General features: G+C 44.4%; 1 protein-coding gene across 1 annotated transcript in view; it reads right to left on the bottom strand.

The window, feature by feature from the left end:
- Positions 1-13,396: 13,396 nt before the first annotated feature.
- Positions 13,397-22,044, bottom strand: part of LOC126203802 (uncharacterized) — a 279,323-nt gene continuing 270,675 nt past the window's right edge. The window contains exon 10 of the mRNA XM_049938169.1: positions 13,397-13,640. Within this exon, the coding sequence (XP_049794126.1) occupies positions 13,470-13,640 (171 nt within the window). The 3' untranslated portion in view covers positions 13,397-13,469. The remainder of the gene's footprint in view (positions 13,641-22,044) is intronic.

Raw genomic sequence — 22,044 nt, 5'->3', positions numbered from 1 at the left:
GGAAGTGTTATAGGCCCCCTATTGTTCGTGATCTATGTTAACGACATAGGAGACAATCTGAGTAGCCCTATTAGATTGTTTGAAGATGATGCTGTCATTTACCGTCTTGTAAAGTCATCAGATGACCAAAACGAATTGCAAAATGATTTAGATAAAATATCTGTATGGTGCGAAAAGTGGCAATTGACCCTGAATAAAGAAAAGTGTGAAGTTATTCACATGAGTGCTAAAAGAATTCCGCTAAATTTCGATTACGCAATAAGTCCCACAAATCTGAAGGCTGTAAATTCAACTAAATACTTAGGGATTACAATTACAAACAACCTAAATTGGAACGATCACATATATAATATTGTGGATAGAGCAAACCAAAGACTGCGATTCACTGGCAGAAGACTTAGAAGGTGCAACAGGTCTACTAAAGAGACTGCTTATACCACGCTTTTCCGCCCTATTCTGGAGTATTGATGTGCGATGTGGGATCCGCATCAGGTGGGACTGACGGATGACATCGAAAAAGTACAAAGAAAGGCAGCTCGTTTAGTTTCTCTGTCTAGCATCACTCTCTCTCTAGCATCACTCTTCAGAAGTGGCCCGAGACTGCTGCAAGCACGAGGCCGCTTACGACGCGAAGTCTATAGCGACCGCTACAGCATGTAACACGCTCGCGATAGCCAAGCTCGTAGGCTTTGGTAACATTTTATGAAGTAAAATTGAGAGTTTTTGAATATACGAACTGAATAGGCACAATTGCTTCCAAATAAACTAAGTGCCCATGAGTGATTCAGTTACTATCTCCACATCATTCCCGCACAATTTTCTTTGTATCCTCATAAGTGGACGCAGTTATGGCAATAGCACCGAAGACCGTCTTACATTACCTTCGGGATAGCGTTACAGTAAGATACGCTTAGTAACAGTGGACAAAGATAGGGTTGCTATCCACCGAGCTTTCAAATCGTTTCCAAAATCTAGACCAGCACTCCACGTCTCCTGGGAAGGGCATAATTTAATGGATGGTAATTTGACTGTCATTGTAACTGTATAGGCCGGGGGGACCACATTATTTATGCTTGCACATGACATGGATTCTCAGAGTATCCTTTCGGTACTGTCACACAAGATAAGGGCACACTTCGTTTTATCTATACTATTCTGAGAAGGAGTTACATCAGTGTTGTAATCCTCTTCTAACGAAAGTTCATGCATTTCGACGTTCAGCAGCACAACAATCGACAGCGTGCCAACCAAACAATTTTTAGTGTCTAAATTCGGAGATCGGTGTCTCAGCTGAGAATTCACCGATTTTCTGTCGACATATCTAGAGTACTGTCAGTACTTAGCACATTTCTCAAAAGACGGTAGTTGTGGTGTGTGAAACAAAATTATGGCATCTACATCCACATCTACAGCTACATGGTTACTCTGAAATTCACATTTAAGTGCCTGGCAGAGGTTTCATCGAACCATTTTCATACTACTTCTCTACCATTACACTCTCGAATGGAGTGTGGGGAAAAAGGAACACCTAAATCTTCCCGTTGGAACTCTGATTTCTCTTATTTTATTACGATGATCATTTCTCCATACGTAGGTGGGTGTCAACAAAATATTTTCGCATTCGGAAGAGAAAGTTGGTGATTGAAATTTCGTAAATAGATCTCGTCGAAAAGAAAACCGCATTTGTTTCAGTGATTGCCACCCCAACTCGCGTATCATATCAGTGACACCCTTACCCCTATTGCGCGATAACACGAAACGAGCTGCCCTTCTTTGCACTTTTTCGGTGTCCTCCGTCAATCGCACTTGGCGAGGATCCCACACCGCGCAGCAATATTCCAGTAGAGGACGGACAAGTGTAATGTATGCTGTCTCTTTAGTAGGTTTGTCGCATATTCTGAGTGTTCTGCCAACAAAGCGCAGTCTCTGTTCCGCCTTCCCCACAATATTACCTATGTGGTCTTTCCAATTTAAGTTGCTCGTAACTTTAATTCCTAGGTATTTCTTCGAATTGACAGCCCTTAGATTTGTACGATTTATCGTATACCCAAAATTTATCGGATTGCTTTTAGTACCCATGTGGATGACCTCTCACTTTTCTTTGTTTAGTGCCAATTGCCACTTTTCACACCATACAGAAATTCTCTCTAGATCATTTTGTAATTGGAATTGATCGTCTGAAGATGTTACTAGACGGTAAATTACAGCGTCATCTCCAAACAATCTGAGGGGGCTGCTCAGATTATGACCTAGATCATTTATGTAAATAAGGAACAGCAGAGGGCCTATGACACTACCTTGCGGAATGCCAGATATCACTTCTGTTCCGCTCGATGATTTACCGTCTACCACTACGAACTGTGACCTCTCTGAGAGGAAATCACGAATCCAGTCACACAACTGAGACGATACTCCATATGCACGCAATTTGACTAATAGTCACTTGTGAGGAACGGTATCAAAAGCCTTCTGGAAATCTAGGAATATGGAATCGCTCTGAGATCCCTTGTCGACAGCACTCATTACTTCATGGGAATAAAGAGCTAGCTACGTTGCAAAAGGATGATATTTTCTGAATCCGTGTTGGTTATGTATCAATAAGTCATTTTCTTCAAGGTGATTCATAATGTTCGAGTACAGTATATGCTCCAAAATCCTACTGAAAATTGAGGTCAGTGATATGGGTCTTTAATTCAATGGGTTACTCCCATTTACTTTCTTTAATATTGGTGTGATCTGTGCTACTTTCCAGTCTTCAGGAACAGACCTTTCGTCAAGTGAGTGGTTGTATATGACTGCTAAGAAAGGCGCTATTGTGCCTGCATACTCTGAAAGAAACTTGATTGGTGTACCATCTGGACGGGAAGACTTGCCTTTCTTAAGTGATTTGAGTTGTTTCGAAACATCTAAGATATCTAATTTTATGTCACTCATGCTAACAGCTGTTTTGGTTTCGAATTCTGGAATATTTACTTCGTCTTCTTTAGTGAAGGAATTACGGAAAACTGTATTTAGTAACTCCGCTTTAGTGGCACCATCATCGGTAACATTTCCATCGCTATCGCGCAGTGTTTGAATTGAATGTTTTTGCACTGGTGTACTTTACATACGACTAGAACCTCTTTGGGTTTTCTATCATTATTTTAGACAGTATTTCATTGTAGAAACTATTAAAAGCATCTCGCATTGACGTCCACACTAAATATGGAGCTTCCGTGAAACTTAGCCAGTCTTGGGGATTTAGCTTTCTTCTGAATTAGGCATGCTTTTTTCGTTGCTTCTTCAACAGTGTTTTGACGTGTTTTGTGTACCATGGTGGATCAGTCCCGTATCTTATTAACTTATGCGGTATGAATCTATGTATTGCTGTCGATGCTGTATCTCTGAATTTGAGCCATATCTCGTCTACACTTAGATAATTAGCTTGGAAGGAATGGAGGCTCTCTCTTAGGAAGGCATCAAACGAATTTTTATCTGCTGTTTTAAATAGATATATTTTGCATTTAGTATTTTTAGTGGTTTTGGTTGATATGGTCTTGAGCCTCGCTACAATGACCTTGTGTTCACTATTCCCTGTATCCGTCGTGACGCTCTCTATTAGATCAGGATTATTTGTGGCTGAGAGGTCAAGTGTGCTTTTGCAACCATTTACAAATCGTGTGGGCTCAAGAACCAGTTGTTCAAAGTAATTATTAGAGAAAGCTTTTATTACAATTTTGGAAGATGTTTTCTGTCTACCACCGGCTTTGAACAAGTATTTTCGCCAACAAATCTAGGATAGATTAAAGTCTCCACCAATTATAACTGTATGTGTCTGGTACTTACTTGTAATGAGATTCAAGTTTTCTTTGAACCGTTCAGCTATTATATCATCTGAGTCGCGGGGTCGGTGTAAAGAGCTAATTATTATTTTGGTACCGCTGTTGAGTATAACCTCCACCCTTAGTAATTCGCATGAACTATCTATTTCAACTTCATTACAAGATAAACTACTGCCAACAGACACAAACACACCACCACCTACTTTGTTTAATCTATCCTTTCTGAACACGGTTTGCGCCTCTGTAAAAATTTCGGCAGAATTTATCTCTGGCTTTAGCCAGCTTTCTATTCTTATAACGATATCAGCTTCAATGCCTTCTATCAGCGCTTGAAGCTCTGGTACTTTTCCAACACAGCTACGACCGTTTAAAGTACAATACCGACCGTTGCTTGGTCGATTCTCGTCGTTTCTTTGCCGTGTACCCTTTGAGACTGGAGCCCTTTTTTTATCTTTCCTGAAACCGTCTAACCTAAAAAACCGCCCAGTCCACGCCACACAGCCCCTGCCACCCGTGTAGCCGCCTCCTGTGTGTAGTGGACACCTGATCTATTTAGCGGAACTCGAAACCCCACCACACTATGGCGCAAGTCGAGGAATCTGCAGCCTACACGGTCGCAGAACCGTCTGAGCCTCTGATTCAGACCCTCCATTCGGCACCGTACCAAAGGTCCGCAATCGGCCCTGTCGACGATGCTGCAGATGGTGAGCTCTGCCTTCATCTCGCTAGCAAGACTGGCAGTCTTCACCAACTCAGACAGCCGCCGGAAACCAGCAGCAGCAACCAGCAAGTAAACAAAACGCGACGGCTGGTGACAAAATCAGCACGGAAATGAATCAGAGATAGTTACAACAGCGAGATACGTCAATCTTCAATACATCAAGATCAGCAGTAAATGGTCCACAGTAATATTAATAGCAGTAATGGGCTTGTAATTTTCTCAAAAGGTAGATAAAGGCGAATTAAATAACATGCATGAAACCAAATGTTTCAGTGAACGTCAATGTGATGTTCCCCACCATACCTTAACATGACTGCGCCTCCTTATTAACAAAGGCGGAAGTGTTTCTCGCAGAAATTCATCCACCTATCAGCTGCGGCGTATCTTCCCCAGGTTTTGGCACCAAAATATTCAGTGTAGCTCCAAGTTACACAATTAGATCGCTCCGCTTGCTTTCACAACAACAAGAACATCTACTTACATCAAAGAGCTAAAGAGCCATAAAAAGATATTATAATATATAATTCTACTGTGCCACAACACCACTCAAAATGCAAGTCCGAGTTCCTTATAGTGAAACGCAGACTTGGTACGCACAAATAGTGTATTTGTGATACTGTGTTAATTTTTAAACATTAACCTATTGGGGCATCAACATATCTGTTTAAATAATGCTCTGTGATAGTATTTAATAAGCATTTTATGTCCTCAATTTACGCGTGTCATCTTGAAAAGTTGGTTTTGTGGAACACTGGCAGAAAAATACCAAAATTCTTCCAAAACTGTAAATAGCAATCGTAAGTGGTCTTCTATTGTAGAAAATACCATTGACCACAACACTCGACAAATTGCAAAAACGACATTCCAGATTTCACACATCAGCTGTAGTACCAAAGTGCCTGACATCATTTTTGGGTTATAAATTATATTAATTAAGATAATTCAGGCTGACCCGACATTTATACATCACCCAGTTGGCCTACAGGAGTGGGGGAAGGGAGGTGCAAACTTTCTGGTTCATAAATTGCGGTAATTAAGATGTTGTTATATTGTTGTTGTTATCTTCTGGATCCCGAAACCTGCTATCATGTAGCCCTCCGTGCTACTCTATCCTATGCAAGACTCTTAGTCTCCGAATAACTACTGCAACCTATATGCTTTTGAATTGAATCTGCTTGTTGTATTCATCTCTTGGTCTTCCGTCTTCCTGTGTGGCTTTTGCCCCCCCCCCCCCCCCCCTTGATATATCAGAATGTGTCCTTTCAGCCGATTCCTTCTTTTAGGGTTCAAATGGTTCAAATGGCTCTGAGCACTATGGGACTTAACGTCTGAGGTCATCAGTCCCCTAGAACTTAGAACTACTTAAAGCTAAGTAACCAAAGGACATCACACACATCCATGTCCGAGGCAGGATTCGAACCTGCGATCGTAGCGGTCACGCGGTTCCAGACTGTAGCGACTAGATCCGCTCTGCCACTCCGGTCGGCCCTTCTTTTAGGGAAGTTGAGCCACAAATTTCTTTTCTTCCCAGCACTACTCAGTACCTTCTCGTTAGTTACGCGATCGAACCGTTAATTTTCAACATTCTTCTGTAGCACTATATTCAAAACCTTCTATTTTCTTTCTCTCTAACTGTTTAACTTCCATGTTTCACTTCCAAATATGGCTAAGCTTCACATAAATACCTTCAGAAAAGACTTCCTATATCTATAATCGATGTTAACAAATTTCTCTTCTTCGGAAACACTTTTCTTATAATTACCAGTCAGCATTTTATATCCTCTATACTTCGACCTCATCAGTTATTTTACTGCCCAAATAGCAAACATCATCTACTACTCTAAGTATCTCGTCTCCTAATCTAATTCCCCCAGCAACACCAGATTTAACACAAATACATTCAATCATCTTTGATTTGCTTTTGTTCATTTTCATCTTAAATCCTCCCTTCAAGACGCTGTCCATTCAGTTCAAATGTTCTTACAAGTCCTTCGTTGTCTCTGATAGAATTACAATCTCACTGGCAAATCTCAAAGTGTTTAGTTCTTCTTCCTAAGCTATGACTCTTTCTCCATCTTTTGCTATGGTTTACTTCACTGCTTGCTCAGAGAACAGACTGAGTGACATTGGGGTACGGTACAGCCTTGTCTCAACTCTTTCTCTAGCACTGATTCATTTTCATGCCTCTCAACTCTTATAACTGCCTCCTGGTTTCCGTACAAAGCCTACATTTTACCTCTGCTACTATCAAACTTTCAAAGAGAGTATTCCAGTCAACATTGTCATATACTTTATCTAAGTGCTCAAATGCTATAAACTTAGGTTCGCCTGTCCTTAACCTGTCTTGTAAGAGAAGTCGTAGGGTCAGTATTGCGTCGTGTTTCCCTACATTTCTCTGGAAACAAAACTGATCTTCTTTGAAGCAGTCATCTGCAAGTGACGTTCAATAATTAATGCCAGGGATTTCTTTCTCTGCCAGTTACAGTTGGAAAAATGCGAAATTTGTTGTGGGACATCATGGAATATTCGCAATTCAGCCTTTATAGTTTCATGAAGTTCTAATTAGTGGCGCTGCTATAAATAACCTTAAAATGGCGTCGTTAATGGAGGTGTGTTCAGAGTAGAGACCTGTCATTGAGTTTCTTTTGGTGGAAAATCAGACCAACACAGACATTCATAGGCAGTTGTAGAATGGCTACGGAGACCTAGCAGTGAACATAAGCACATTGAGTCACTGGGCAAGGCATTTTACATAATGAATAAAAAGTTCTCGGTTTTCAAGCCGCGTCAATTCGAATAAAATCCTCGAGCTTTCGGTGAACATCTCCGCCATCGTCGTCAGTTCACTGACTGCTAGGGTTGCTACGGTTTCTCGCTTATATAGGCATGATGACATCATCAGCAGCCAATCAGATAGACCCAATGTGGCGCGCTCTTAAGTCGACCCGGGCAGCTGGTGGAGCTATTGCCCGTGGCAGCACAGGTGACGTCAGGTAGCGCCAGGGGCAGGCGTCACGTCTGAAACTGCTGCTCTCGTGTCGCACATCTCTCTTTGCTTTCTTTCGATGTCCAACGCCCGGCCCCATGCCCTGACCTCCGTTGAAATTGTTGTTGTTTAAACGAATCTCGGCCTCTTCCTTTATAATGGAGTCCCAATATGTAGATTCATGAGCCAAGACTTTTGTATTTTCGAACTGTATTTTATGTCCGTTTTCTACTCAATGCTCCGCTATGGCCGACTTGTCAGGCTCCCTTTGTTTTATATGGCGCTTGTGCTCAGCACAACGCTCCGCAACCGTACGAATTGTTTGTCCAATATACATACTGCCACATTCACAGTGTACACCATACACGACGGACACTCGAAGAGCAATGTCGTCTTTAACAGAGCGCAACATGTCTCGTATCTTGGGGGCGGGCCGGAACACTGGTCTTAGCCCATATTTCTGCAGCAGACGTCCTAACTTGCTGCTAGTTGCTCCACAGTATGGCAGGAATGCAGTCCGTTTGGCCTCTTCTACTGATTCACCAGGTGTCTTTCGTCGGCGGCCCTTGGAAGCGTTTGCGATGTCTCTTTTGCTGTATCCACTTTCCCCGAAAACACGTTTTTTAAGTTCTGCAGTTCAGACTATAGGTGGTCGTCGTCAGAGATAATCTTGGCACTATGAATCAAAACGGGTTCAGGACCGCTTTCTTGTGTACAGAGTGGTGGACACTATTGGCATTCAAATAGCGATCAGTGTGTGTTGGTTCCCGGTACACTGAATGACCAAGCTGGCCTCCCGCCTACCGCTCAACCAAAACATCCAAGAATGGTAGCTTGCCGTGCTTATGCATCTCGACAGTGAATTTAATGTTTGGATGGACACCATTCATGTGATCAGCGAACTGCTGTAGTGTATCTTCACCATGAGGCCATATCAGGAAGGTGTCATCAAGGTATCGTAGAAAGAAAGACGGCCGTTATGTCGTAGAAAGGCAGAAATACTGAATTCAGTGTTCCGAAACTGTTTCACTGCGGAAAATCGTAACACGGTCCCTGACTTCAGCCGTCGCACGGACGCCAAAATGGAAAATATTGAAATAAACGATATCGGAATTGAAAAACAACTGCTATCACTTAGTAGCGGAAAAGCATCCGGACCAGACGAGATACCCGTAAGATTCTACAGTGAGTATGCTAAAGAACTTGCCCCCTTTCTATCAGCAATTTATCGTAGATATCTGGAAGAACGTAAAGTACCTAGCGACTGGAAGAAAGCGCAGGTCGTTCCCATTTTCAAGAAGGGTCATAAATCAGATGCAAATAATTATAGGCCTATTTCGCTTACGTCAATCTGTTGTAGAATAATGGAACATGTTTTATGTTCTCGTATTATGACGTTCTTAGATAATACAAATCTCCTTCATCATAACCAACATGGATTCCGCAAACAGAGATCATGTGAAACTCAGCTCGCCCTATTTGTCCAAGAAATTCACAGTGCCGTAGACACTGGCGAGCAGATTGATGCCGTATTCCTGGACTTCAGGAAGGCATTTGATACGGTTCCGCACTTACGTTTAGTGAAAAAAATACGAGCTTACGGAATATCGGACCAGGTTTGTGATTGGATTCAGGATTTCCTAGAAGAAAGAACACAACATGTCATTCTTAACGGTTCAAAATCTGCAGATGTAGAGGTAATTTCGGGAGTACCGCAAGGAAGCGTGATAGGACCTTTATTGTTTACAATATACATAAATGACTTAGTTGACAACATCGGTAGCTCCGTGAGGCTATTTGCAGATGACACGGTTGTCTACAAGAAAGTAGCAACATCAGAAGACTCGTACGTACTCCAGGAAGACCTGCAGAGGATTAATGAATGGTGCGACAGCTGGCAGCTTTCCCTAAACGTAGATAAATGTAATATAATGCGCATACATAGGGGCAGAAATCCATTCCAGTACGATTATGCCATAGGTGGTAAATCATTGGAAGCGGTAACGACCGTAAAATACTTAGGAGTTACTATCCGGAGCGATCTGAAGTGGAATTATCACATAAAACAAATAGTGGGAAAAGCAGGCGCCAGGTTGAGATTCATAGGAAGAATTCTAAGAAAATGTGACTCATCGACGAAAGAAGTAGCTTACAAAACGCTTGTTCGTCCGATTCTTGAGTATTGCTCATCAGTATGGGACCCTTACCAGGTTGGATTAATAGAAGAGATAGACATGATCCAGCGAAAAGCAGCGCGATTCGTCATGGGGACATTTAGTCAGCGCGAGAGCGTTACGGAGATGCTGAACAAGCTCCAGTGGCGGACACTTCAAGAAAGGCGTTACGCAATACGGAGAGGTTTATTATCGAAATTACGAGAGAGCACATTCCGGGAAGAGATGGGCAACATATTACTACCGCCCACATATATCTCGCGTAATGATCACAACGAAAAGATCCGAGAAATTAGAGCAAATACGGAGACTTACAAGCAGTCGTTCTCCCACGCACAATTCGTGAATGGAACAGGGAAGGGGGGATCAGATAGTGGTACAATAAGTACCCTCCGCCACACACCGTAAGGTGGCTCGCGGAGTATAGATGTAGATGTAGATGTAGATGTAGTTTGCAGAGCCTGCTCCTCAAAGTGCTCCATGAAGAAATTTGCGACTACTGGAGACAGTGGTGATCCCATGGCTGTGCCGTCCGTCATCTCATAATATTCATCGCAGTACAAAGAAGTGAAGGTACACTACAGCAGGGGTACACACTCAGCAGGGCATGGCGGCGGGCGTTGGACATCGAAAGAAAGCAAAGCCAGATGCGCGACGCGGGAGCGGCAGTTTCAAACGTGGCGCCTGCCCCTGGCGCCACCTGACGTCACCGGTGCTGCCACCGGCAATAGCTCCGCTAGCTGCCCGGGTCGACTTACACGCACGCCACATTGGGTCTGTCTGATTGGCTGCTGATGATCATGCCTATACAAGAGAGAAACCGTAGCAGCCCCAGCAGTCAGTGAACGCCTGACGACGATGACGGAGATGACCATCGAAATCTCGAGGATTTTCTTCGAATTGACGCGGTTTGAAAACCGAGAACGTTTTATTCATGTATGCCGTCGCGAAAAACTCCGAGGTCACGTTTTACATAATCACAAGTAGGTCGCGCAAACCTGTCTGGTATCCCACATGGCGGCTGGTCGCTCACAGCTGTGACTCCTGCATCGTCGAAACGTGTGGACTCTATCGTTCGAGTTGATCATCAGATCACAATCAAAAACCTAACTGCACAACTGGACATCTCTATGGTAGTGTTGATACACTTGTCCACCAGTTGGGGTACACCAAGATGTGTGCCCTCTCGGTTCGCCGGCCGTGGTGGCCAAGCGTTTAAAGGCGCTACAGTCTGGAACCGCGCGACCGCTACGGTAGCAGGTTCGAATCCTGCCTCGGGCATGGATGTGTGTGATGTCCTTAGGTTAGTTAGGTTTAAGTAGTTCTAAGTTCTAGGGGACTGATGACCTTAGAAGTTAAGTCCCATAGTGCTCAGAGCCATTTGAACCATTTTTGAACCCTCTCGGTTCTCCACCACCTAACAGATCATTAAGAGGAAAGAAGGACCATCTAAGCGGAATTATTTGCGCATTACGAGGCTGAGCGTGACAACTTTTCCTAACGTAAGCGATGAAATATGGCTTCATCATTCCTAACTGGAAACACGATATTCCATGGAGTGGTGGCGACGGTCTTCCAGGACTGTTTGATGTCATCCCTCGTGGTGCAACGATCAACTCTGAAGGTTATTGTGTTACCGTTAGGAAATTGAAGAAACGACTTCACCATGTTCGTCGACAAAAATGTGGTTCAAATGGCTCTGAGCGCTATGGGACTTACCTGCTGTGGTCATCAGTCCCCTAGAACGTAGAACTACTTAAACCTAACTAACCTAAGCACATCACACACATCCATGCCCGAGGCAGGATTCGAACCTGCGACCGTAGCGGTCGCGCGGTTCCAGACTGTAGCGCCTAGAACCGCTCGGCCACTCCGGCCGGGGACAAAAATATGGTAACGGACTTCTCCTCCACCATGTCAATGCAATGTAATAAAAGTCTATGCACTCAAGAGGAGCTCACAAAACTGTCATTCCTCATCCACCCTACTGCCTGGATCTCGCACCTTCCGGCTTCCGTCTGTTTAGCCCAATGAAGTATGCACTAGAAGAGATGCAGTACGTGGATGATGCAGCTAGATTTTCGCTTCAACGTTGATCAGTAGAGTGGTACCATGCAGGCATACAGGCCCCGCCCAGTAAGGTTGTCGCATTGAACGCCAATTGTGTTGAAAAACAGAGTTTTGTGGCCAAAAGAGTGGGGAATAATATTGTGTATTGGAATCCTGAATAGAAGCAACCTGCTTTCAGACGAAAAAAAGTTTTGGATTACTTAGTAAATGCCCCTCATACCAGTTTTTGTATTCTTTTGCAAAGAATTTGTGTTACTACTTTGTAATCAAGAGTTATTAAATTGATAGTTCGACAATAGTTACATCTGTCAGCGCCTGCTTTCTTTGGAACTGGGATTATTACATTATTCTTGAAATCTGGGGGTTTTTCACCTGCTTCATATATCTTGCACACCAGGTGGCATACTTTTGTAACAGACGGTTCTCTTAAGTGTATCAGTAAGTCTGTTGAATTATAGTGGGTCATAAATTACACTTGCATGAAGATTACTAAATGCAAGTTTGTTTACATTAAGCTAAAAGTATCTGATGGCCATGTTGTTTACACAAGGGCCACAGGCAAGTAAGCAGTTTTGTCATCAAGCTGAACTGGTTTGATACTAAATAAACATGTCTAAGAACACAAATGAGCAGTATGTTTATAGTAGGGCCATAAATTTACCAGTTTGTTTACATAAATATGGTAGGCCAAGTGGCCAGTTTATTTAAGTAAGGAGGACAGTGGTACCATTCATCCCATATGCACTTTTCCCCACTGCTGTTGCAGGTTTCATTCTCTAGACGCTGGAAGATTCCGAAGGTCGAAAATGGTGTGCTTTTAAATGGAATGGTTAATTAAAAGAGATTCCGTTAGCACAACATACTCTGTCACAAAAAACTCAGCGAGCCACTCGTCAATCATGTCCTTCAACGTGCCATTTAACTCTTTATGAGTAAAGCTACCATTTGCAATAAAAAGCCGGCCGGGGTGGCTGAGCGGTTCTAGGCGCTAAAGTCAGGTTCGAATCCTGTCTCGAGCATGGATGTGTGTGATGTCCTTAGGTTAGTTAGGTTTAAGTAGCTCTAAGTTCTAGGGGACTGATGACGTCAGAAGTTAAGTCCCATAGTGCTGAGAGCCATTTGAACCATTTTTTGCAATAAAACGCATAGCTTTATCTATCAGAGTTCCACATAAATCAGAAATAAATTTTCTAATCGAGAAAAGTCTTTTCACTCACCTGCAGTGTGGCATCATATTAGAAGACCAACATATTTCGCTTAATGGGTATTTGCTCTGCAGTCCTTTAGCCGTGTATCAGCATTGTGATAAAGGGTCACCAGAGGGCAATATATGTTGACGAGATTTTGTAATAGTTGACTTGTACTTTCGTATCTGTTCGGACAGCCTAAGAAGTTGTGGTTGCCATCTTCTTCTTGACCACAATCTCATAATGAAGACTTGTACAAGCTAACACGGTGTATCGTGTCCCCAGTCGCAGCAGTTGCTGACTGTGACCCATGTTATTCTGTTCTTGAACCTTGTATGGCACTTTAATGGCTAAGGTAGTGTGTAGTGATAGTCGAACACACATATACGATTCAGCTGAAATGTTTAATTATGTTCGAAATTTCACTACATAGTGGTTGTTAATGTCTATGAGAAGGTGGTTCAGGGAACATTATAGACGGCTTTGTATTGTGAAGTGTAAGCGTGGACATCAGGTCACCTTGATCCCGGAGGTTTTAGAGATCCATTTGAGGTAGTTGGTGACCCGCGTGAAGCCAGCTGGGAAGTCGGTCAGGCAGTGTTCTGAGAATACAAAGCTGGCCACGCCAATCACCACGTAGCCCGTGGTGGTCCCAAACGTAAACGGACTGCCGTTGTCGCCCTATGAGGAAGAAGAGAAACCTTATGAGTAACCCTCATCCAGTATTGAGCGCAACAGTCCAGTCTCTCTGCATACTGCGTGCGGATGGGCGATACTTAATGCATGGGTGATATTTAACGTACAGTTGATATTTAACATAACTATTAAAGCACACTATTACTAAGTCATATTTATAAGCAGATAACAGTACATTATTAAGTGAGTTAAGATTCACCAACAAAAAAGAGAGTTTATATTATTCATCTCATATCTGGTTGACAATGAGAAAACTTTTCAGTTTTATTGCAATGCATTTCTTCTTGCTGTTGAACGATCAGTAATTTTAAACAAATCAATGCCATTTATGCAAGAATTCAGAGTCTCGCGATGGTAACATTGAATAAAAAGTTAGCGGGTTTCCAGCAGCGTCAAGTGTTTCAGATTATACGAGCTTTCGCCCAAGCACTCCTTGACCATTGTCAAGTGGTACGACTGCCAGAGGCGGTGACCTGCAGCTCAGCGCACTGTGGGATCCAGTGAATATTGCGAGCTCCAGTGACGTCACAGCCGGCAGCAAGTGTAAGGGGTGTACCTCCAGCCCTCTGTCAGTCATACCTCTTGACAATGGTTAAGGAGTGGCTGGCAAAAAGCTCTCGTAATTTTAATTGTTTCACGTGTTTTTTATTCAGTAACATTTACGCGTTGCCACTGTGATGGGCAGCCTCAGTGATCCATCTCACAGCCTATTATGCAGTCAGGGCTTTACTCCCGCAACTGCAATATCTTCGTTCCTTTGGAAAGGTGTGTCGTAGCCATCCAGTGCGGCAGTCGCTTCTCATTAATAGCTCGGCCCGGGCACGGCGTTGCTTACGTATGAACGTATTCGTTCTTTCGGTAAAATGAACGGCAGAGGATTTGCGAATACAGAATCTTTTGACAGTGCAAGCTGTAGATCGGTTCCAACTTGAAATCCAAACAGTGACTCGTTTACAGTTGCTAACGTGTTGTCCTTTCTTAACTGCACTCCTGTACTCGCCTATCATGCAAATACGATGCGATTTAGATAAGTGAAGTGTAGAAATATTACATTCAATTTTGCACTTAGCTGTGCGTAGTTGTCAACAATGACTAAAAGGCAGAAATCTTGTTATTTCGGAGATTTTGACGTGAAAAAAATCAGGTTCTGCAGGCGTAAGCGACGGGCTGTACAGGTATAGCTGCCCATGCAGCTTCAACACGATACCACAGTTCATCAAGAGTAGTGACTGGCGTATTGTGACGAGCCAGTTGCTCGGCCACCATTGACCACACGTTTTCAGTTGGTGAGAGATCCGGAGAATGTGCTGGCCAGGGCAGAAGTCGAATATTTTCTGTATCCAGCAAGACCCGTACAGGACCTGCAACATGCGGCCGTGCATTATCCTGCTGAAATGTAGGGTTTCGCAGGGATAGAAAGAAGGGTAGAGCCACGGCTCGTAAGACATGTGAAATGTAACGTCCACTGTTCAAAGTGCCGTCAATGCCAGCAAGAGGTGACCGAGACGTGTAACCAATGGCACCCCATACCATCACGTCGGGTGATACGCCAGTATGGCGATGACAAATACACGCTTCCAATGTGCGTTCTCCGCGATGTCGCCGAACACGGATGCGAGCATCATGAGGCTGTAAACCTGGATTCATCCGAAAAAATGACGTGTTGCCATTCGTGCACCCAGGTTCGTCGTTGAGTACACCATCGCAGGCGCTCCTGTCTGCGATGCAGCGTCAAGGGTAACCGCAGCCATGGTCTCCGAGCTGATAGTCCATGCTGCTGCAAACGTCGTCGATCTGTTCGTGTAGATGTTTGTTGTCTTGCAAACGTCCCCATCTGTTGACTCAGGGATCGAGACGCGGCTGCACGATCCGTTACAGCCATGCGGATAAGATGCCTGTCATCTCGACTGCTAGTGATACGAGGCCGTTGGGATCCAGCACGGCGCTCCGTGTTGCCCTCCTGAACCCACCGATTCCATATTCTGCTAACAGTCATTGGATCTCGACCAACGCGAGCAGCAATGTCGCGATACGATAAACCGCAATCGCGATAGGCTACAATCCGACCTTTATCAAAGTCGGAGATGTGATAGTACGCATTTCTCCTCCTTACACGAGGCATCACAACAACGTAACACCAGGCAACGCCGGTCAACTGCTGTTTTTGGATGAGAAATCGGTTGGAAACTTTCCTCATGTCTGCACTTTGTAGGTGTCGTCACCGGCGCCAACCTTGTGTGAATGCTCTGAAAAGCTAATCATTTGCATATGACAGTATCTTCTTCCTGTCGGTTACATTTCGCGTCTGTATCACGTCATCTTCGTGGTGTAGCAATTTTAATGGCCAGTAGTGTACTTCACGGCGTGGCAGGTGCACGGATGCTTTTGATTGCACTTGGTCCAAGGTCAGATTTACACGTAGCTTGGTGTTCATTAACCGTTCCACAGATGATGATATCTCTAAAACCTCGATGCCTTGCTGGAGATGCTCGACATCGCTGCCTATTGCGTGTAGCATATCATGCGCGTCCTCCACAACCATTATACTGAACGCGGGAAATAGATGTGCTGAGTGGAACAACATTTGTATTGGGGTCGCCAGTTTAGTAGGAGAATTCATTGTCTACATATAGTGATAATCACTTCTTATTCAGCAACTCACTAGGAACGTAAAACCTGACGAACAATAAAGTAAATAAAGAACAACCAACACTTCCGCAGAATATATACGGTGTTTCAGGACATGCGACGAACTTTGAGGAATTATACACTGAAGAGCCAAAGAAATTGGTACACCAGCCTAATATAGTGTAAGACCACCGCGAGTACGCAGAAGGGCCGCAACACGACGTGCAAAGGTCTCGACTAATGTCTGAAGCAGTGCTGGAGAGAATTGAGACCATAATTCATTAATCCGTAACAGGGGGTAGAGATCTCTTCTGAACATTACGTTGCAAGGCATCACAGGTATACTCAATAATGTTCATGTCTGGGGGGTTTGGTGGCCATCGAATGTGCTTAAACTCAGAAGAGTGTTCCTAGAGCCACTCAGTAGCTATTCTGGACGTGTTGGGTGTCACATTGTCCTGCTCCTATTGTCCAAGTTCGTCGGAATGTACAATGGACATGAATGAATGCAGGTGATCAGACAGGATGCTTACGTACGTGTCAACTGTCGGATTCGTATCTAGACGTATCAGATGTACCATACCACGCCAGCTACACACACCCCACACCATTACAGAACCTCCACTAACTTGAACAGTCTCTTGCTGACATGAACGGTCCAAGGATTCATGAGGTTGTCTCCATAACTGTACACGTTCATCCGCTCGATACAATTTGATACGAGACTCGTTCGACCAGGCAACATCTTCCCAGTCATCAACAGTCCAATGTCGGTGTTGACGGGCCCAGGCGAACCGTAAAGCTTTGTGATGTGCAGTCATTAAGGGTGCACGAGTGGTTCTTCGGCTCCGAAAGCCCATATCGATGATGTTTCTCTGAATAGTTCGCACTCTGACACTTGGCCCAGCATTGAAATCTGCAGCAGTTTGCGGAAAGGTTGCACTTCTGTCACGTTGAACGATTCTCTTCAGTCGTCAGTGATCCCTTTCTTGCCCGGTCTTTTTCCGGTCGCAGCGATGTCGGAGATTTGATGTTTCACCGGATTCCTGATATTCACGGCACACTCGTGAAATTGTCGTACGGGAAAATCCCCACTTCATCCCCACCTCGGAGATGCGGTGTCCCATCGCCCGTGCGCCGACTATAACACGACGTTCAAACTCACTTAAATCTTGATAACCTACCATTGTAGCAGCAGTAACCAATCTAACAAATGCGCCAGACACTTGTTATATAGGTGTTGCCGACCGCAGCGCTGTATTATGCCTTTTTAGATACCTCTGTATTTCAATACTCATCCCTATACCAGTTTCTTTGGCGTTTCAGTGTAGCTTACATAAATGGGACCATTTTTACTAATCAAAATATACTCTTAAATGCATCGCTAAGATAATAATAATGAATGTATACATCGCACAAAAATTGCCATTTATTACACTACTGGCCATTAAAATTGCTACACCACGAAGATGACGTGATGCAGACGCGAAATTTAACCAACAAGAATAAGATGCTGTGATGTGCAAATAATTAGCTTTTCAGAGCATTCACACAAGGTTGGCGCCGGTGGTGACACCTACAACGTGCTGACATGAGGAAATTTTCTAACCGATTTCTCATACGCAAACAGCCGTTGACCGGCGTTGCCTGGTGAAACGTTGTTGTGATGCCTCGTGTAAGGAGAAGAAATGAGTACCATCACGTTTCCAACTTTGATAAAGGTCGGATTGTAGCCTATCGCGATTGCGCTTTATCGTATCACGAAATTGGTACTCACGTTGGGCGAGATCCAATTACTGATAGCAGAATATGGAATCGGTGGGTTCAGGAGGGTAATACGGATTGCCCTGCTGGATCCCAACGGCCTCGTATCACTAGCAGTCGTGATGACAGGCATCTTATCCGCATGGCTGTAACGGATCGTGCAGCCTCGTCTCGATCCCTCAGTCAACAAATGGGGACGTTTGGAAGACAACAAACATCTGCACGAACAGTTCGACGACGTTTGCAGCAGCATGGACTATCAGCTCGGAGACCATGGTTGCGGTTACCCTTGACGCTGCATCACAGACAGGAGCGCCTGCGATGGTGTACTCAACGACGAACCTGGGTGCTCGAATGGCTAAACGTCACTTTTTCGGATGAATCCAGGTTCTGTTTACAGCATCATGATGGTCGCATCCGTATTTGGCGACACCGCGGTGAACGCACATTGGAAGCGTGTATTCGTCATCGCCATACTGGCGTATCACCCGACGTGATGGTATGGGGTGCCATTGGTTACACGTCTCGGCACTTTGAACAGTGTTACGACCCGTGGCTCTACCCTTCATTCGATCCCTGCGAAACCATACATTTCAACAGGATAATACACGACCGCATGTTGCAGGACCTGTACGGATCTTCCTGGATAAAGAAAATGCTCGACTGCTGCGCTGGTCAGCACATTCTCCAGATCTCTCACCAATTGAAAACGTCTGGTCAATGGTGGCCGAGCAACTGGCTCGTCACAATACGCCAGTCACTACTCTTGATGAACAGTGGTATCGTGTTGAAGCTGCATGGGCAGCAGTACCTGTTCACGCCATCCAAGCTCTGTTTGACTCAATGCCCAGGCGTATCAAGGCTGTTATTACGGCCAGAGGTGGTTGTTCTGGGTACTGATTTCTCAGGATCTATGCGCCCAAATTGCGTGAAAATGTAATCACATGTCAGTTCTAGTATAATACATTTGTCCAATTTATCATCTGCATTCCTTCTTAGTGTAGCAATTTTAATGGCCAGTAGTGTATTATTAGACGTTTTCTGACAGTAATTTACATCAACGTTTGGTCAGTAGATGCTGCACACCTTCGTACCAATGCACTTCCAGTTCTGGAGGGCACAGCAGGAATCTGTTGGATTTGGTGGAATGCATAACGATCCAGGCTATCAGCTCCGCTCTAAAGGCACAATAACTTAAAACACACTCTTGCCATTTTCTAAAAGAAAGTAATCAAGGAGTGTCAAGTCAGGCGAAAGCAGTGGCTACGCGACAGCTCCTCCACAGTCGGCTGTGCACGCGCATCAACACTGAAGAGTGCTGGGTTCCATCACGCTCGAACCAGAGGCCTCTGCGCACAGCAAGTAGAACACTGACTAGCAGTTCCGGAAGGTTGGTCTGCAGGAACTGTAAGTAAGCTGCTGCAGTTGCCCTAGGTAGCAGTAATAAGCGTCCTAGAAGAAGATCGTCCTAAATTCCCGCCGACGCTTACAAAGAACCTTCGTTGTTGCCATGTAACATCAGTGGCATGCGAATTCTCATAGTCCGAGGTGTAGCATTTCCTGCTGTTAGAAGGCCTCATATGTAAAACATGTGTGTGAAAGGCAACGTCATTCGTTCTCTGATGACCTGGTCCCATAGTACAGGCTACAGCATGCATGGTGCTCCTAGGTTCATTGCCAAATCCACGTCACTCCACCAGTTTTTGAGAGTGACGTGATCTGTAGATATGGCGATGAACCTTGGAGCAGCATGCATGCTGTAGCCTCCCGTCACACCACCATCAAAACACTCAGGATGCAAACTCCCCCGTTGTTCGAGAGGCTTGTATGAATTATATCAAAGGTGCTGTGTCGTGTGTCTGGTGTGTCTTCTGTTAGAGAACAGATTTTGGTAGATACGAAGAGCTGCTCTTCCATTACCACTCGCCACATAAAATTGTCAGTGAGGTCATCAGAACGATACCCCGTGTTTCGTTGAGTACTAACAGTAAGAAAACCTGAATTCAGGACCAGTAAGATGCAGAACACTGAAGATGACAGGAAGAAGATGCTGTGATATGCAAATGATTAGCTTTTCAGAGCATTCACACAAGGTTGGCACCGGTGGCGACACCTACAACGTGCTGACATGAGGAAAGTTTCCAACCGATTTCTCATACACAAACAGCAGTTGACCGGTGTTGCCTGGTGAAACGTTGTTGTGATGCCTCGTGTAATCAGGAGAAATGCGTACCATCACGTTTCCAACTTTGATAAAGTTCGGATTGTAGCGTATCGCGATTGCGGTTTATTGTATCGCAACATTGCTACTCGCGTTTGTCGAGATCCAATGACTGTTAGCAGAATATGGAATCGGTGGGTTCAGGAGGGTAATACGGAACGCCGTGCTGGATCCCAACGGCCTCGTATCACTAGCAGTCGAGATGACAGGCATATTATCCGCATGGCTGTAACGAATCGTGCAGCCTCGTCTCGATCCCTCAGTCAACAAATGGGGACGTTTGCAAGACAACAACCATCTGCACGAACAGTTCGACGACGTTTGCAGCAGCATGGACTATCAGCTCGGAGACCATGGCTGCGGTTACCCTTGACGCTGCATCACAGATAGGAGCGCCTGCGATGGTGTACTCAACGACGAACCTGGGTGCACGAATGGCTAAACGTCACTTTTTCGGATGAATTCAGGTTCTGTTTACAGCATCATGATGGTCGCATCCGTATTTGGCGACACCGCGGTGAACGCACATTGGAAGCGTGTATTCGTCAACGCCATACTGGCGTATCACCCGACGTGATGGTATGGGGTGCCATTGGTTACACGTCTCGGTCATCTCTTGTTCGCATTGACGGCACTTTGAACAGTGGACGTTACATTTCACATGTGTTACGACCCGTGGCTCTACCCTTCATTCGATCCCTGCGAAACCCTACATTTCAGCAGGATAATGCACGACCGCATGTTGCAGGTCCTGTACGGGCCTTTCTGGATACAGAAAATGTTCGACTGCTGCCCTGGCCAGCACATTCTCCAGATCTCTCACCAACTGAAAACGTCTGGTCAATGGTGACCGAGCAACTGGCTCGTCACAAGACTCCAGTGACTACTCTTGATGAGCTGTGGTATCGTGTTGAAGCTGCATGGGCAGCTGTACCTGTACACGCCATCCAAGCTCTGTTTTATTCAGTGCCCAGGCGTATCAAGGCTGTTATTACGGCCACAGGTGGTTGTTCTGGGGATCTATGCACCCAAACTGCGTGAAAAGTTTGGTCGCAGGTATTGTGGCAGGCCTTCAGCCGTGTATTAATATTGTCTGTTTTATGTTTAGTACATGGCCTTCAGCTGAACTTCATGACAAATATTTTAAGATTAGGCCTTCAGCCGTGTTTTAATTAAAATTCTTGTTGCTCTGTATTTAGGCCTTCAGTCGTGTTAGTTTAAGAATCTGTGACTTTAAGATGTAAATCCTTGTCTGTGACGTTTCTCTTTAATTATCTTGAATTCTTGAAACGGCCTTCAGCCGTGTTCTGTAAATGTTTATCTGAAGGTGGTCTTTAATTATTCTTGAGTAATTGTTTGGGCCTTCAGCCGACAAGTTACTTCAAGATTTCTTTAGATGTTTTTCTGTTGCACTGTTTAAAAGCTTATCTTTAAAGCCTCTCTTTTATTATGAAAACAATTTTATTGGGGTTTCAACTGAATAATTAATTTGAATTTTCCTCAATATGGCCTTTAGCCGGAATTTTTAATGCTTGGCTTTTAACCTTCCGTCGGGCGCGGCTGTTCAAATTGATACACCTCGAAGTCCACTGTAAATTATTTGTCAACGAGTGGCAGCACTGACGCCTACTCGCTAGCAGCTAGCCTTTTCCGAACGCTTGTCATTGTTGTGTGCTTCAGTGTCGATACGACTGCTCTGTTGTCGATATATGTGCTGATTGATCAGTTTGATCCACTGCGCCCGTTCGTGTTGCATTTCAACAATTCATTTCTTTG

Source organism: Schistocerca nitens, chromosome 9, assembly GCF_023898315.1.
Source record: "Schistocerca nitens isolate TAMUIC-IGC-003100 chromosome 9, iqSchNite1.1, whole genome shotgun sequence".
Taxonomy (NCBI): domain Eukaryota; kingdom Metazoa; phylum Arthropoda; class Insecta; order Orthoptera; family Acrididae; genus Schistocerca; species Schistocerca nitens.
The sequence above is the reverse complement of the archived record's forward strand: the minus strand, read 5'-3'. Positions and strand labels throughout refer to the sequence as shown.